We start from the raw sequence: 17,730 nt of genomic DNA on the forward strand, positions 1-17,730 counted from the left end.
AACAGTGTTGGATAAATGAATTCCCATTTGTCTCATTTATCTATAATTATAAGGGAATGGAGTTTTGGAGTGTCTGAATGTGAGGTTAACCGACAGGTAACAACTATTAGCTTTTCTGAAGGTGTTTTCTATGGAATAGAAACTGTGATATGGTGTTTTCAAAAAAAGTTCATTGGACATAGAAGTTTGGGAGAGGCTGCAGATTATATCACCCTATTTGAGATTTGTCCTGCATAATAATATTTTGAAGGCTCTGTGAAACCCTAGAGTAAAGGAACTATGTTACACTTTGTATAGCCTAGTATGTGAATCAGTATGCTAGCAATTATAAGGGCTCAAGCAAAAAAGGGGAATTTTTTGGTTCAGACAGTTGAACAGTCTAGGGCTTTATCTATGGGATTCAGGGCTTTATCTATGGGATTCAGGCAAAGCTGAGTCCAGGGACTCAGAGAAAATGCAATGGGTGCTTGGTCTTCATCTTTTGGCTTTATTTTCTTCTGTACTGCCTTCTTGGGCAGGCTCTGCCCATGTGGGTGTTTCTAGTGATTTTAAGCATATGATATCCTTCAGTTAAAGAGCTTCTCCTTCCCAGTGGCTCCAGTAAAAATCCCTGAAATGAATCTCTCTTGAGTCTTCCTGCTGATCCCTGAACTGATGGCCACGTCCAGGGAGGAAAAAAACAAATCCTTGTCCAATACTGAATCAGGGGTCCTCCCCATGGACTGAGTAGTGTGTATGGGTGGGGTCAACCCCATGCAGACTTCGTGAGCCCTGGAGGGCTTGGGGTGGGGCGGGTCCCCAAAGGAAGTGGAGGTGTAGTTTCCAGGCAAGGGGAGGGATGAATGCTGAACAGGCAGGAACAACAGTTTCCAATGCTGAAAATAGAGCCCTTTTATTGTGTAAAACCTGTTGGAACACACACGAAGAAAACCTGCCAAGTGCTCATCATACATTTTTTTGGGAATACGTTTAGAATACAATAAAATTTGCACGCATGCACACATGTGGTTGAACTTTTCTTTGATGATTTAAAAATCTCAGCGGGTCCTGCCCTGCCTCAGGGTCAGCTCTGAGTGTTGAAACATCCTGGTCACTGACTGTTGAAATGGTTTGGCTTCTTGATAAATGGGAGGTTCTTGGCACAGCCAAAGTGCCGGGCACAGGGGGCCTGGGAGAGTTCATTTCCCGGAGAGCGGCCCTGGAGTGTTGTTATCTCCAGGGTGGAGCTCCCTTGAGTCCTGACAGCAACAGCACATCACTCCTCACGGCCTCCATGTGCCTCCTGCTCTGTTGTCTCCCTGTTGGGGCGGGGAATTGAGGCTGAGACAGGTTAAGGAACTGGGGGCAGTGGAGGAAATGATGCTCATAGAAGGAGCTAGGGGAGCGGTGAGATGACACCGTGGATTTGCAAGGGAAGGCTGGAGAGAGGCAGGGGACTGTTGATGTGGAGAGAAAAAACCGAATTTTCAAATGCCTTTGTGGGACCATGCAGTGTGCAGGTGTATGAGCTCCCGAATGGTGACTGTATGTCTGTGAATGACTCTCCACCTTGTGCTCAGCACTCAGACTTAGGAGTTGCTTCTGGATGTGAGCAAATAGATGCAAACACGCTGATTGGGTTGCAACAGGACTTCTTTACACAATGCTTGCTTACTGACAGGGCTAATATATAGGAGGGAATGATTATCTCCAGAAACTGAAGGTAATTTAAAGGGATCGATTGATCTATCTAAAATATATATTTTTATTTTGAGAGAGAGAGGGAGAGAGAGTGTAAGCACAAGTGATGGGGGAGGGACAGAGAGAGAGAGAGAGAGAGAGAGAGAGAGAGAGAATCTTAAGCAGACTCCACGCCCTGCATGAGCCTTACATGGGGCTCGACCCCATGACCCTGAGATCATGACCAGAGCGCCAAAATCAAGAGTTGGAGATTCAACTGACTGAGCCACTAGGCACCCCTGAAGGGATTTAAAATTTTTTTAAGTTCTTTGTTGGAAAGAGTTAATCACATTAAGAATAGATTCTCTTCATCGTAGAAAAAGATCCTTTGGGCTTTTTCAAGGAAAAAAGGCATTTTCATCTTATGATTTGGTAACATGCAGTCACATCTATTATGTTTGTTTCACTATAGTCTCTCAAACAGTGGAATTTAGGGAGGTTTTGCCTCTTCGTTAGCAAGCTCTTGAGGATTCCACAGCTCAGAAGCATGGTATCTCTTACCTTTGCCATCTGCCTTGGGGGCCCATGTGACTCGAGGCTATTGTGGGGTCTTTTCTCAGACTCCTGGGCCTGTGCAGTTCTCACTAACATCTTGCTCTGGGGGTGCCTCTAGAACCTTGGGTCGCAGAGATGAGGAGGCCTGAGTTTGGGGAGGGCTGGCATGGACATCTGAATGCTGGGTGGCCAGCAGGCTGCTGCTGAGAAGTGGGATGGAGCAGGTCTCTGAGCAGGCTCTGCAGTCAGACTGGCCTGGCATTTCCGCTTACTGCCTTGGTCCCCATGTCGTCCCTGGGAAGGGATGCCCAGAGCATCCTGCGATTTCTAGAAACTTTTCCTTTTTCTGTTTCCCCTTTCTGCACTGTGACTCATAGGGAGAAAGGGGTCTTCTCTGAAGTGCATAAGGATTTCCTGAAGTCAGGGTTTCCAGGAACCAGGATTAGACAAGTAGCTGTAATTATGCTGAGTGCCGTGAGGGAGAAGGAGGGCAGGTATCTGCTTGGAGGGTGAGCATGGCTTCCTTGAGACTGTGACCTGCCTCCCCTTTCCTACCCCCATCCCCCTAGTCTCTCCAGCCACAGTCATTTAGGTCTTGTCCCTTAGGATCTCTCATCCTTTTATCACATCATGCAGTTTAGTCTTTTATTGGTCACTTTCTTTTGTATTCCACCCACCATCATCTTTTCAGCAGAACAAAGGTCACTTTTTTGGGATCTAGTTAGAAGAGTGGATATTGTATATATCTTTTCAAATTAGTGTTTCTCTTTTCTTTGGTAAATACCCAGTAGTGAAATTATTGAATCATATAGTGTTTCTTTCTTTAATTTTTTGAGGGATCTCCCTACTCTTTCCACAGTGATTGCACTAATCTGTATTCCCACCAGCAGTGCATGAGAGTTCTCTTTTCTCCACATCCTAACCAACACTTGTTATTTCTTGTCTTTTTTTGGGTAAGATTTTATTTATTTGAGAGAGAGAGAGAAAGAGCATGAGCGGGGGTGAGGAGGAGGGGCAGATGGAGAGAGAGAAGCAGACTCCTCACTGAATAGGGAGCCTGGCATGAGGCTCGATTCCAGGACCCTGAGACTATGACCTGTGCCAAAGGTAGACACTTAACCAACTGAGCCACCCAAGTGCCCGTATTTCTTGTCTTTTTAATACTAGCCATTCTGACAGGTGTGAGGTGATCTCTCCTTGTGGTTTTGATGTGCATTTCCCCAATGACTTGTGGTGTTGAGCATCTTTTCACGTGTCTGTTGGCCATTGGGATATCTTCTTTGGAAAAATATCTATTCAGGTCCTCTGACCATTTTTAAATCAGATTTTTGCGTGTGTTGTCCAATTTTATAAAATATTTTGGATATTAACCTCTTATAGGATATAATTTGGAAAATATCTTCTCTCATTTACTATGTTGCCTTTTTGTTTTGTTGACAATTTCCTTTGCTGTGCAAAAGTTTTTAATTTTGGTCTCAATAGTTTAATTTTGCTTTTGTTCCCTTGCCTTAGGAGACATATCCATAAATATTTTGCTAAGCCCAAGAGAATACTGCTTATGTTTTCTTTTATGAGTTTTATGGTTTCAGGTCTCAAATTTAGGTCTTTCATCCATTTTGATTTATTTTTGTGTGGGGTTTAGGAATGTGGCTCAGTTTCATTCTTTTGTGTATAGCTATCCAGTTATTCCAGCACCATTTATGAAAAGACTATCTCTTCCACATTGTATATGCTTGTCTCCTTTGACATAGATTAATTGACCATATATGCACCCCTGTGTCTATTGTGGGATTATTTACAGTAGTCAAAATATGGAAGCAACCCAAGTGTCCAAAGATGAAGATGTGGGGTGTGTGTGTGTGTGTGTGTATGTGTATACACACATTATGGGTGAATATTACTCAGCCATAAAAAAGAATGAGATCTTGTCATTTGCAACAACTTGGATGGACCTAGAAGGTATTATGCTAAGAGAAAATAAGTCAGTCAGAGAAAAACAAATACTGTATGATTTAACTCAAATGTGGGATCTAAAAAACAACCCAACAAACAGATTCTTAAATACAGAGGAAAAACTAGTGGTTGCCAGAGGTAGGTGGTTGGGGGGGGATGAGTGGAATAAAGGAGACTAATACAAACTTCCAGTTATAAATTAAATAGGTTACAGAGATGAGAACAGCATGGGTAATATAGTCAATAATATTGTGATAACATTGTACGGTGACAGATGGTGACTGCATGTAACATGGTGAGCACTAATATATTAGAATTGTTGAGTCACTATGTTGTACCCTTGAAACTAATAAACGTTGTATGTCAATTATAGTCTAGTAATAAAAGATGAGGGGATGTTGTAAATAATTGTAGTTCTATTTTTCTGCCACAAATCCAAACCTGGCCTTGCAATAAGTGAATATGTGCTACGAGGGAAGAAAAGAGGACCAGAGAGGGAGAGATAGCTTTGTGAACACAGGATTCCCTGCCTTTGACTTTGACTTTGGGTCTCAGACTGTATCCATCTCTGTGGGCTGTCAAAGGGCTGAGAGGCCCAGCTTTCCAGTTTTGCTGCAGGGCAGTGAGGAGAAAAAGTTCTAAAATGCAGCAATCTGAAGGAAGCATTATGTTATAAACATTTTATATTTATTTATTTATTTATTTATTTATTTATTTATTTATTTATTTATTGGGTTGCAATTTATAGCTTCCATATTTGCCTGTCCTGGGTTCCAAGAAAGACGTCACAATGGGAGAGTAGGTGGTAGTGCGTGTGGTGGTTAGTATTCCAGGGCTTCTGGGAAGGTAAGAAGGGGAAGGGGAATAGATCATGGAGCTTTCAAGGAACTGAGGCCAGTCACCCAGAGACAGTGAGCAGAGATGAGGTTGCAGGGCACCTCAGGACATATTAAGGAGTCCATTCCTTATCTTGACAACAGTGGGATGGTGGAGCAGCTTTTAAAACAGAGGACCAGTATAACCCAAACCATCTTTTGATATGATCTCTTTGTGAATGGATTTAAGCCATTTTGGCTTATCACTGATTTCTGGGTTATCTTGGTAAAATGGGTAGCTCTATCCAGAGAGGCTGGAGCTCTGTGTCTCCACCTATGCAACGTCATTCCCTAAGGTGGTATGTTTTGCTGAAAACAATCCCAGCCCAAATTGTGGCATACATGCTAGCAAACTGGCCCAACACAGTCCTATAACCTGCTCTTTGAACTCATTAATAAGTCCTAGTGTCGAACCCTAGACACTCTGACAGTTAGTCCAAGGCAAATGTCCCTATGGTGAGATCAACCCGAAACTTCTCTAGTCAAATTAAACTAAGCATGATATGGGGGTAGGGGTGGGGGTGGGACAGAACCAAAGACAATTATAGACTTTGGGCTCTAGGCTATTGGATTTGCTGGATTCTTAGATTGTTGGTACAGGGGCAGTGGTGCTGTGTACCCTTTCCAGGCCCTTTAGAACCTTTCATTTCATTGGTGTGTAATTAATGAACTTTATTGTAATGAACAAACCCTCTGTGGCAGATTTAGATAACAGTATTTGAAAGGCTTGCAGTGGTCAGTTTAGGAGGGTGGATTTATGATTGGGTAATTAAATGTGATCTAACTGCCTCTAGGGTGTAGATTTAAGTTAATTTCACATGTGCATCAGCTTACACTGGTGTATTTGTAGGCAGTATAATGATAGTTCTAGCTGCTGTGTGGGGAGTGGGTTTATTCCAACAGGATACCTTTGCGAAGTCCCGGTGAGAGACGATTAGGAATAAAAGGAGCAATCCCTGGGTGCTGAGCTGGAGATTTCCCCCAAGCTTGGGATGTCATAGTTAGAGTAGGACATGTTGGCATTTGTGGTAAGAATATGACTACTTTCCTGACTTGACTCTGAGCTCCCTGAAAATGAGGACTTGGCTTTCAGCCCTGTGTCCCCAGGGCCCAGCCTGGGCCCAGCACAGAGTTGGTGCTTAGCAAGAGTTTCTCAGACTGAGGGAAGGGGAAGGTAAGTGATAGGAGAAGAAATCAGGGAGGAGATGAGAAGAAATAAAGGCTTAACTGGCAGGGTGGGGGGTGGGAGGTGGGATGTAGGATGAGGTCCATCAGGACCAGATGAGGATTTGGTGGTTTTCCATCTCAGCAAGACCCTGGTGTAGAGTCTAGACCTTCCCATTGCAGAGGGAATGGAGGGTTGAAATTATGGTGGTTTTGCTCTCAGGTGGTTCCTGTGAGTATTTCCATTCCGATAGGAAGGGCCTCGGAGGTGAAGAAATTCAGCTCAGGAATGGCTGGCCCATCGACCTGGCACCTGCTCTTTGCCCTGGTACTGTGACATGCTGAGCTTTAGCTCTAGGACAGAACGACCTGCATGACTGACCAAACAACCTCACTATTCTTCAAGTGACCTCGGCTAAGTCATTTCCTGGCCCTTCATTGTTGTTTAAAAAAATGATGGGGAGGATTGGAGAGCAGAAAATCAAGCCCGTGACACATTTCATCACCATGCTCCTTGCCTTGACCATTAAATATTTCCTGGAGTTGCTCACCTGGTAACTAAGCTGTTCACAGCTTGTCTTCTATCCTTTATGGGATTTGTAACAAGGTCAGCCTTGGCCATCACAAAGACCCGGAGGAGGGCTGTTTATGTCATTTTGGAGAAGGAGGCAGGTTTTCCCAGGCATGCTTTCTGGTCTGGATGCTGACCATGCAATCTCTCAGGCCCTCCTAAGCATTCTGCTTAAACAAACATTATTTATGTTCAGCAGGAGAACCATTCCCCACCGTCTGCTTTCTCTTCACTCATATAAAACTGCACATTTAATTTCTGTTTACACATATAAAAACTCCATCTTTAGGAGCAGCCTGGGAAATCTTTGGTTGAAGATGAATTTTGCTTTTGGAAAACACAGAAGTGAGTGACATCTGTATATTGTGTTATCAGAAGCGTGACACATGTGGTTGATTGGGACCAGGTGCTTCACAGAATCCATCTGAGTAAAGCTATAAACCTCTAGTTGACAGGCAAGGTGACAGCCCAGGTCTTGCGAGCAAAGTCTCTGCCTTCCATATTAGAGGTAGCAACAAACAGTTGAAAACCTTGGGGTGCTATGAATTAGAAGCTAGGTTTCAGCCAAAGATAACAATCTCTGAATGGCTTGTATACCTTTGACCTGTAAAAGCATCTCCAAGTGGACAGCACAGGTGGGTGGGGATAGACAATAATTTTGGGTTCATCTTAGTTTTACAGGATGGGTAGATTCATTGTAGCATTCAATTCTGTACTGATTAAGGCTTGAGTCCATACCAGTATTTTCCTACTTGGCAGTATGTGATATGGGTAGATAACCTTCCCTGATTTGATTCACATTCAGTGTATTGTGAGTTTGAATCCTGAAGTCCTTAAATCATGGCTTGTTCATTGAACAAAATGAGGGACAGAGAGAGACCAAACCAAGGGGATCTCACCTTGTTTTCCTGATTTATCCTTTCTTGGGTAATTCACCCAACATGTCAGTTTTCATTGGATTATTTCCAAGAGCTTCATCCTTCTCTTCACCCCACAATCCCCTTATCCTTTGTGGATATTTTTTTTTTGAATTTGCCTATTTTAGGGAGGCCCACAAATAGATTATTGAGCTCTAGCTTGTCTCATTCTAGCTGAGAACTGTTAGTAAATTAGATTATTTTCTTTGAATTTATTGGTAGAAGGAGGTAAGAGGATAGTAGCATGTTGTTTGTGAGGAAGGCTACCACTTGGTAAGTAAAATATCTGTAATTTTAGCTTTTACATTACACGTATGTTTGTTCTTGAATGAACATCTCTCTGTGATTTTTAGTAAATCAAAGGAAATGGCAGCTATGTGTAAATTTGGGTATTCTGAACCAAAACTAGACTGTACATTGGGATTACAAAATGATGTCTGTCCTGGGAAGTATTTCTGAACGTATGTGAACATTTTGGTGAGTTGGTTACATGGGCTGTTCTATTATCTTCCAAGACACAGATTTTTGTTCACTAATGCTGCTCTTATTTATGCTATTGTGTAGTATTGGACTTTGAAGGAATGACTGATGTCCTTCTCAGTCAAAAGTGGAAATAGAGGCACATTCTTTCAAAGCTGACAATGAGAACACGAAAGAGGCCAGGCCACCTGGATGGCTCAGGTCATGATCCTGGGATCGAGTCCCACATTGGGTTCCCCTTAGGGAGCCTGCTTCTCCTTCTGCCTATCTCTCTCTCTCTCTCTCTCTCTCTCTCTCTCTGTGTCTCTCATGAATAAATACATCTTAAAAAAAATATGAAAGAGCACAAATGCTGCCGGCTCTGGCTCTCATCTCCCTGTCTTCAAGGTAGCTTGGATGACAATAGTGGCTAACATTTAGTGACACATCAACAATCACAGATTTCCTCAATGTAAATTAACCACTAGTTTTCTTACAGAAATCCTATCCTGTGAGGTATCCTCTTTTTAAATTTATTTATTTATTTTATTTAATTAATTACTTTATTTATTCATGAGAGACACAGAGAGAGGCAGAGACCCAGGCAGAGGGAGAAGCAGGCTCCCCACAAATAGCCTGATGTGGGACTGGATGCTCTATCCTGGGATTAGGACCTGAGCCAAAGGCAGATGCTCAACTGCTGAGCCATCCAGGCATTCCAGTATCTTCTTTTTAAAGGTGAGGAAACTGAGGCATGGATAAGCGTTGGTGATTATTGATCATGCTGGTCTAGATGGGCCCCAGATTCCCCAGGCTCATCTTGTCAAAGGCCTGGAAACTTCAGAGGCCAAGAAGGGGCCACTGGGATGGGGATTTCTAACCCCAGGCCTGGCCTGTGATTGAGATTCCAAACTTTTACACTGTGGTTGGTGGCATCCTTCTAGGAATCTCTCTTTTTCTCCCTTGCTGAGCTCTCTGATTTTGGCTGGAAAAACTTCCATATGCTCTATTTGAGCCCTTCCCACCATTTGAAACTTCCTGGGTTTTTGCTCTGGCATCTCTGACTCATCCCCTCCCCCCCTTCCTCCCCTGGGGTCTCTGTAGGATATTATTTGGTTGTTGGTATGTGAGTATTTATAGTTCTAGTATTGGCTTTTTCTTTAAAGCAAAACCTTAAACTCCTTAGAAAATAATTGGAATTTCAGGAAGAGTTTTCTGGTTTATTTTTATACTGCTTAACAGACTGTGATGATTTGCTAGAAAACTGGCTGGAGTTGGGCTTTGAGGCTGGGGGTCCTCTGAAATGCCTCCCACAAAGGTCCTTGTGTGGACATCCTCTGGGCCTGGGACCCGCTGCCTTTCCACTGGAGCCAGATGATGAACTCTACAATACTACTCAAAGGGCCACAGGCCAGACGGTGCTTTTTTCTGTACCGTAGCTTTGTTTCTATTAAAATGCTTTAAAAATAGGGAGCTTGGGGCCCTACAATGCCATGAGAATTGATTTTAGGGGATGAGAAAGTGACAACTACAAAGCCTCCAAGCAGTAGGAAAGAATGGTGCACATGAAGATAGCTGTGTGTGGTGGGCTCTTATACAGAAGAGCTGGAAACAGCATAGTGGGTAAGAAAAAGGCTCTGGCTAAAAAGCCAGGCTTCTAGGAGTTTGATCCCTCTTCACTGGCTGGCTGGTGCTGGGCTTCTCTGGGCCTCTGTCTATCCATATCCAAATGGCGATAATCCTGGGGCTCATGTGAGGATGAAATGTAGTAATGAACTATAAATGTCAGCTCCTACTAATGGTGTCCACCCCAAATTGCAGCACACAGCTGCTTTGTACTGTGCACACCCATGTCGCCAGGGAACCCGGCCTGGAGCCACCTGCCCCCAGAGATGCCTATTCTTTTTGAAGGTACCGTGGCTCCCATCTTCCTACTGTGCACCGCTGTAAATGAGATGACGGTCAAGGGCCATACTCAGCCCACATATGTGCACATCCACAAATGTAGCACCTTTGGGTTTCCTTATAGAGCTGGCCCATTGGGCACAGGGCCCCTCAGCTTCCCAGGCAGAGCTGAAAACTGCAATTCTTCTGTGTCAGCCGAGCACACGCAGGTGGCTGGGAACCATCTTCACCCCCTGCGCAGAACAAGACAGGAAGGCTGGGCTTAACAGAGACACGGACGACAAGATTTAAATAAATAAGCTGTATTATCTGTACAAAAAATATAAATACAGTTTTGTGTTTTTAGAGGAGGAAGTGCCTCCTGCCACATTGTTCAGCCGCTCTAATAATCTTGTGCTGCCGCTGAGTCACAATTCACAGAACAAACAGTAAATGTACATTCACCTCATGCAAGGAGCGCTCTACTTCCCACCCCAATCCTAGGTCCTCCAGGCTTGCTCTGATACCCACTCCAACCTCTGCAGCCCCCCACGAGGCAGCGCTGGAGGACACCTGCTAATTAGGAAACATAAATATTGGCCACTGGTTTTCCATGGCTATTGAACTAGAAAAATAACCACATCAGTTAGTAGGATGGAATCTGTCGTCTTCATCCCATGCATAACTATTGTGTCACAAGTGAATCTCCTCTTACTGCCCTGTTCTCCCACGTTAGCTTTACAACCTATTCTGTACACAGTGAATGGATCTGGAATTAAACATCAGGTTCTGTTAAAAATAGGAATACAATAATTACCACTGAGTTTACAGGAACATAACCGCAGGAAGTTAATAAAAAGTCCCCCAAATATTCTGTTTTCTGGATGACAATGTACAATTATTAATATTGCACTTTTTTATACAAGAAATCCTAATAAATATTCACAAAAGATATACAGACATAGAAAACATTCTCTTTTATTTTAAATAAAATGACACCGATTTTTAGGAACATGATTTCTTAGAGCCCACTGTGGTGAGGAAGAAAGAGTCCCAACCTTAATTGTCCATAGCTCGCCTGGGGAGGACACAGCTTAATACTGTCTTTCCCCCTGTCTCTGACTTCCAGGTGGGCTGGAAAACACAGCCCGGGTATCAGTGGCAGCCCCGGGGTGAGTGGCATTTTGCGAGTTGGTATGGGGGGCACAATTTATCCAAGGGGTGAGTGATGATGGTGACTGTGTCGCCCTGGCTATTGAGTAGTGTTCACTCAGGGGGAGGTGGCCAAAACCACTCACCCGAAGCCCCTCTGTTGAAAGAGCAATTTGCCAAATAGTTCCAGAAATTCAGCTTTGCCACTATACTTGGCTACAGCTGTTTTACTCTAGCAGATGGGCATTTCTAGAAGAGTGTGTGCTGCCTTGCTCACCGAATTACCGAAACTGGTGGATATTAATTCTTAGAATGTTCATAGTATTTCATTATGTGGGGGAAACAGGTTAAAAAGCCTTTGGGGACCCTTTTGCAAGCTTTAGTTAACCTATGGCTTTGCCACCACACCCCATCACCCTGCCCCGAGCTGCTGTGTAAATAGGAGGGCAGCTCTCACTGTGCTCCTAGAAAGGCCCACGCAAGCCAGCCATCCCACCCCGTGTCCTTGGAAGTGGCTACTAATACCTGATGGATACTCTGGCAAATTGACCCGAATCCCTGGCCCTTGAGTGGAGTAGCATAGGCCATACAGGCTGAAAACCCAGCCTATTCAAGCCCCAAATCCCCCTGGCCCACATCAGTGGTTATTAATTCTGAGTTGGGGCAGGGGGAGGAGTGGAACTCCTGATTTAGGGAGAGACGCCAGGGTGGCCTGACTGCATAGCTAGACTGTGATGTCTTGCTAGCTTTGCTATGGGTGTACAAGCAGAGAGTTGACTGAGATGGCATGGGGAGTGGGGACTCCCCTGCACCCCAAGGAGGGTATGTCTTCTCCCACACAGCATGGGCCCCCAGGGCCTGTGCCCTCTGTGATGGTGCGGCGCAGTTCCGAGCGCCCCTTCCCTGAGCCTCCTGCCTGCTCCCTCCTCTTCATCTACCTGTACTTGCCCACTGAGGAGCGTGCACAGGGTTCTTTTTGCTTCTGTCCCCTTCCCCACCCCCAGCTGGCTTTCTGAAGCAGGGTGCTCGAGGCCCACCTGGTTGTCTCCTCCTGACTGCTGGTGTCCATGCTTTGAGTTCCCATCGCTCCCCCACCAGAAGAGTGGAGTTCTGGCCTGGGCACTGCCTCGCTGTGGCGTCCTCCCCTCCCTGCCCGCTCGTCCCAAGGCCGAGGCACAGGACGACCGAATTGGAAGCACGCTCCTTTGTCAACCGTGTGCTGCAGGCAAAGACACGGTTGGCTGTCCCCAGTCTGTATCAGTGGTGCCTTGCGAACGCGGCGGGCCCCCCTGCCCTCTCGTCCGCTCCGGCCTCTGACTCCCTGTTGTCCCCAGGAGCGAGCTTCCCTCTTCCTCGGTCTGTCTGGGACCTGGGTTTGGGACGGCGTCCGCTCTGCAGGCTCCTTTCGGCCTCTTTCCTTGTCTTTCCCCGACCTTCTGTCCTCCAGCTAACTGGGAGAGAGGACGAGCGAGGTCCTCACGTCTGGGGGTGGGGGTGGTGGGGGGTGGATGGGTGTGAGTGGGGGGGCGGGGAGGGAAATAAATAAATAAACGAAGAAAGCTTAAGTTCTGTCCGAGGTGGTGGCGGGAGTCCTGCGTGGCCAGCGTGGAGCTCTTCCCGGCGCGTCTTCACGCTTTGCCACAAGTCCCACAGCAGCGAGATTTGAACTGGCTCAGTTGGCAGAGCTTCAGCTGCTTCACCTTCTCGCAGTACCTGGTGGTGTCTCTGCACTCCACTGGGAAACGGACACAAGAAGGGGTGAGCCGGGGCCTTGGGGGGGCTCCCGCGCTGGAGGGGCCGCTGCCATCTAGCACTGGGCCTGCTCTTGCTCTGCGGGAACTCCGCCACGTGCCTCCCGGGTGCCCCCGGCCCCCGCCCCGCTGCCTTGGGGGTGCTGCTCATCTCCCTCTCCTCGGGGCCGCCTTTATCCCTGACGCCTTGGGGCCTCTCCTCGCCCTGGCCCCGGAGGACTGAATTCTGTTCCACTTGCATGAGGCGTGCAAGCGCGGCCGGGGTGATGGCCTCATGCCACGCAGTGCCCGCCGCCTGTGCCCTGGGAAGCTTGGCATTCGTGGGCACCTACGCCAGCCCCCCCCCCCCCCAGCAGGCTGCACCGGAGCCTGGGCATGCTTCTTCAAAGGGCCACAGGCCAGACGGTGCTGAGATGCTGGTGCTGAGTCGGGCGGTGCGCATCTGCGATTAACATCGTGAGTCGGGGATGTTAGGATGGATGGTGGCGGGCTCCTGACACAAAGGTGGGTGGGCACCACCCAGAGAACAAAGGTCACCTCTCCCCAGTGTATAAGCAAAGGGACAAGGTGCCCCCAGGGCATCGGCAATCCCATGCTGGGAGAGGTTAGCAGATAGCTGCACTGCGACATTTTAACATTTCGTATTCTTTGCCTATACTTTCTCTCCTTCCCTTTCCTGCCTTTGTCTCCCCTCCAATTTGTTTTGGGTCCAGAGGAAGGAAAAATACCCAACTGGGATATAAATGCCTGTGTGGGGCGGAGGAGGATCCCGACTGAGGGAGGAGAGAGGGAATGAGTGTCAGATCTGGAGGGCACCGGCTCCGCACGGTCCCGGTGGGTGCCTGTGCGGCGGGAAGGAGGAGGCGCAGAGGTCCTTGTTCTGTGAGAAGCAGAGCCACGCGGCTGCAGGGCCGGCCGGGCAGGAGGCACTCTGCGTGCTCCTATCGTGCGGACAGTACTTTGTCTCGTGGCCTGGGCCCCAGGAGGCACTGGTGGTCCTCTCCCGGGTACCAGCCAAGTACGGCGGGTGAGCCGGGGGCTGATTTCATCTAGGACTTGGCCAGTAGCACCTGGCTTTGCTCGGTGCCTTGGGGCACACTCAGCCATCTTTTGTGGCCTGGACACACGTCCTTGTACACGTCCTGGCTTACCTGCATGCACCCTTCTGAAAATACCCAACCCTGGCCCTGGCTCACAATCCTAGGGAAACCCGATCTAGTGCCCTAGGTTCGGGGTCAGCCCCAGGCATGGCCCTCTGCACCTGATGCCCTGCGGGGACCTGGCAGAAAGCTCCCTGGGGTCGGAACATACTGTTTTCGCATGGGGTGATGTTGCAGCGCTGCCAGTTGGCGGGCCGGGGCCCCCAGGAGCACAGGTGCTCAGGCACTGCCTTGTTGGTGTGGGCGTGCACACACTCCACGCGCCGGGCCTGGAAGCCGTAGTTGCCACATGTTGCCGTGCACAGGCTCCACAGGCTGACCCTCCAGTGTACGCTGCAGGCTTCTGACCAGCAGTTCTGAGTGCTCACGGGCCTGCAGGAGGAGGGTGGCAGGGTTAGGGTCTGCCCCTGTGGGCATGGGATCGGGGAACAGATGGGAAAACAGTGTTGCAAACCCAAACTGGGCAGCTCCTCAAGAACTGCTGGTGCTCCCAGAGGTGGCTTCTGATCTCTGTTCTGAGATCTCAGAAGGCCGCTTGCTCTAACTGGGCCTCTGTGTGCTCCTCTCCACAAAGTCTGTATCACTGCATGATCCGAGAATGAACTCTCTCCAGGACGGAGGCTGGCAGAGGCTTGGGGCCTTGGGTGGGGATGGTAGGCCCGCACCCCAGGGGAACCTCTACAGGCAAGTATGACAGGAAGTGGGGACTGCCATCTAGCACTGGGCCTACTCAGTATATTTTATTTTTAAAATTTTTAAGAAAGATTTTATTTAATTATTCATCAGAGACACAGAGAGAGGCAGAGACATAGGCAGAGGGAGAAGCAGGCTCCCTGCAGGGGAGCCTGATGTGGGACTCCGATCCCAGGACCCCAGGATCATGACCCGAGCCAAAGGCAGATGCTCAACCACTGAGCCACCTGGGTGCCCCGGAATGATAGGTTTAGACCCAGGGATCAGGGCCTTCACTTCAGCATAACTTTTGTAGAAGGCCAACAAGTGTGAGGGGCTGCTGGAGACCTTAAGGTGTGATGTCCACCACGTGGACCTCACTTCCTGCCCACCTTGGGGCTCGTGCCAATCTCCCGTGGTATCAGGCGACCCTCGGAGGCACAGCACCATCTGTACTCTTTATCTCTGAAAGAGGAGAGGTCAGCCTGCTCCATTCACTAAGTGCAAGGCCACCACAAAGCATCTATCTCTAGGGAGAACAGTGGCCTGGGAGAAGGAGGGGAAAGGGAAGGGTATCTGACCACAAGGACCTTGGGATGTTGGAGGAGAAACATCCACTCATGCTATCTTTCCATGCCACTGACCCAGGGGCTTGGGAAAGGAAGTCCATAGCTTTCTCTTACCTCGGAAGAGCGCTGCACTGCTCTGATGGTAAGGTGATGCCATCCCGCGTCTGGCAAAACACTTGTCTGTGTTGCACGGCTAGGTGAGGCCCGATGCAAGGCCCATTGCACTGGGGGGCAGATAAAGGCGACATGGATAATGTTAGCCAAGTTGGAGGGGGTTGTGTGTGGCTGCAATGCTCAAGCTGTATGGGATGCAGAGTCCTGAGCATTTTGAGGCCTTCAGATCATTCATCTCACCCCTCTTTGTGTTAACTGAAGGACATTCATTGGCACATTTCTCTGTTCTCTGTGCCATGGCGGAATGGTTAGCTTTTCTAGAAGCATTCTGCTAGCAAATGGCTAATGGTAGTAAAGAGCCAGTCAGAGAAGGTCCACTCCCTCCCCAGATGAACCATATCAAAGGTTTCTTGGCATAGTGCACAAGAATGTGGCGTGGTAAGCCTTAGAGCAGAAGAACTCTAAGTGCTCCTTCAGTCTACAGGGCAATTTGGTTTGTTGTTTTCTTGCTAAATTCAGGCAAATTAACAAGTCCATCATTTCTTTCCTTTCTTTGGCTTCGTTTTTTTCCAGGTTAAATCCAACACAGCTGAACAGAATGTATAGTTTAGTCCCTGTTCATATTCTCCTGCTAGGTGCTCATAGAGAGTGTTCAGCTTCTTCCAGAGTTGCCAGAGCCAAACTGTCATGGGAAATCCCATACCAACAACATGTCCGTAAAGCACAAAGGCAGCAGGCCCTTAACCAACATTTGCTATTTGGGTAGAGTAAGGGAACAGACATGCCTTAGAGGTCACTTTGGAGAAAAAGCTCTTGGGGATCTTTGGACTCCAAAGGTCTGCAGGGGGGCTGTTAACCTTAAAATTATAAGCAGAAATCTTTAAAAAAGCTTTTATTTTTTTCTTTTTGACCCCCTTTACCCATTTCTCTCATCTTCTAATTGCCTGCCTCTGGCAACTACTACCAATCTATTCTGTGCTTTGTGTGTGTGTGTGTCTGTGTGTATTAGATTCTACATACATATCACATGAAATCTATATATATAATCTATATATTATCTATATACCATACTACATCCATCCATTGTTGGACATTTTGATTTTTTACATTTCTTGTTTATTGTAAATAATGCAAAGAATATAGGAGTATATATGTCTTTCTGAGTTTGTGTTTCCACTTTCTTTGGAGAAATTCTACCCAGAAGTGGAATTGTTGGTTCATATGGTGGTTCTATTTCCCATTTTTTGAGGAACATCCCTACTGTTTTCCATAGCGGCTGCACCAATTTCTATTTCCACCAGTGGTGTACAAGGGTTTTCTTTTCTCCATATCCTTGCCAATAATTGTTGTCTTTTTGATAATAGCCATTTTAACAGGTGTGAAGTAATATCTCACTGTGGTTTTGATTTGCATTTTGCTGATGATTTGAGATTATGTACCAAGATACATTTTCATGTACCTGTTGGCCATCTGTATATCTTCTTGGGAAAAAGATATTTTTAGATCTTCTCATTTTAAAAATTGGATTTTTTTTTTTTTTTTGCTATTGAGTTGCATGAGTTCTTTATATATTTTGGATAGTAGGCCCTTATTAGATTTATGATTAGCAGGTATTTTCTCCTATTTTCATTCTCCCTTTTCATTTTGTTGATGATTTCTTTTGCTGTACAGAAGCTTTTTAGTATTACACAGTACTAATAATAAGCATTTTTACTTTTGTAGCTTTTGCTTTTGGTATCAATAAAAAAAAACCCCAAACACTGTCAATGCCTATGTCAAAGGACCTTGCTGCTTATGTTTTTGTTTTGTTGTGTTCTGTTTTTGTTTTTTGAGAGAGAGAGCAAGGGAGCTTGGGTGAGGGGTGGGGAAAGGTATTGAGAGAGAGAGAGAGAGAGAGAGAGAGAGAGAGAGAGAGAGAAACCACTCAGCATGGAGCTAAACACAGGGTTTGATCTCACGAACCTGAGATCATGACCTGAACCCAAATCAAGAGTCGGATGCTTAACTGAGCCACTTAGGTGCCCCTGCCTATGTTTTATGATTTCAGGTCTTATATTCAAGTCTTTAATCTATTTTGAGTTAATTTTTGTGGATGGTGTAAGATTGTGGTTAATTTTCATTCTTTTGTATGTGGCTGTCTAGTTTTCCCAACCTCATTTATTAAAGAGACAGTCCTTTCCTTACCATATATTCTTGGCTCCTTTGTAGTAAATTAATTGACCATATATACATGAGTTTAATTCTGGGTTTTTATTTTGTTCTATTGACAGATGTC

General features: G+C 46.5%; 1 protein-coding gene and 1 long non-coding RNA gene across 4 annotated transcripts in view; one reads left to right on the plus strand and one right to left on the minus strand.

The window, feature by feature from the left end:
- Positions 1-17,730, plus strand: part of LOC121494769 — a 150,591-nt gene that overhangs the window by 4,210 nt on the left and 128,651 nt on the right. The gene's annotated exons all lie outside the window — the stretch shown is intronic.
- ADAMTSL1 (ADAMTS like 1) overlaps positions 10,337-17,730 on the minus strand; it is an 882,039-nt gene continuing 874,645 nt past the window's right edge. For 2 of the 3 annotated variants that reach the window (XM_041761624.1, XM_041761625.1), the window contains exons 27-29: positions 15,456-15,565; positions 14,252-14,472; positions 10,338-12,924 (exon numbers count right to left, since the gene is read on the minus strand). In XM_041761624.1, the coding sequence (XP_041617558.1) occupies positions 12,818-12,924; positions 14,252-14,472; positions 15,456-15,565 (438 nt within the window). In that variant the 3' untranslated portion in view covers positions 10,338-12,817. Of the gene's footprint in view, positions 12,925-14,251; positions 14,473-15,455; positions 15,566-17,730 lie in introns of all 3 variants that reach the window. The other variant, XM_041761627.1, reaches the window with a different exon arrangement.

Source organism: Vulpes lagopus, chromosome 7 (assembly GCF_018345385.1).
Source record: "Vulpes lagopus strain Blue_001 chromosome 7, ASM1834538v1, whole genome shotgun sequence".
NCBI classification, from domain to species: domain Eukaryota; kingdom Metazoa; phylum Chordata; class Mammalia; order Carnivora; family Canidae; genus Vulpes; species Vulpes lagopus.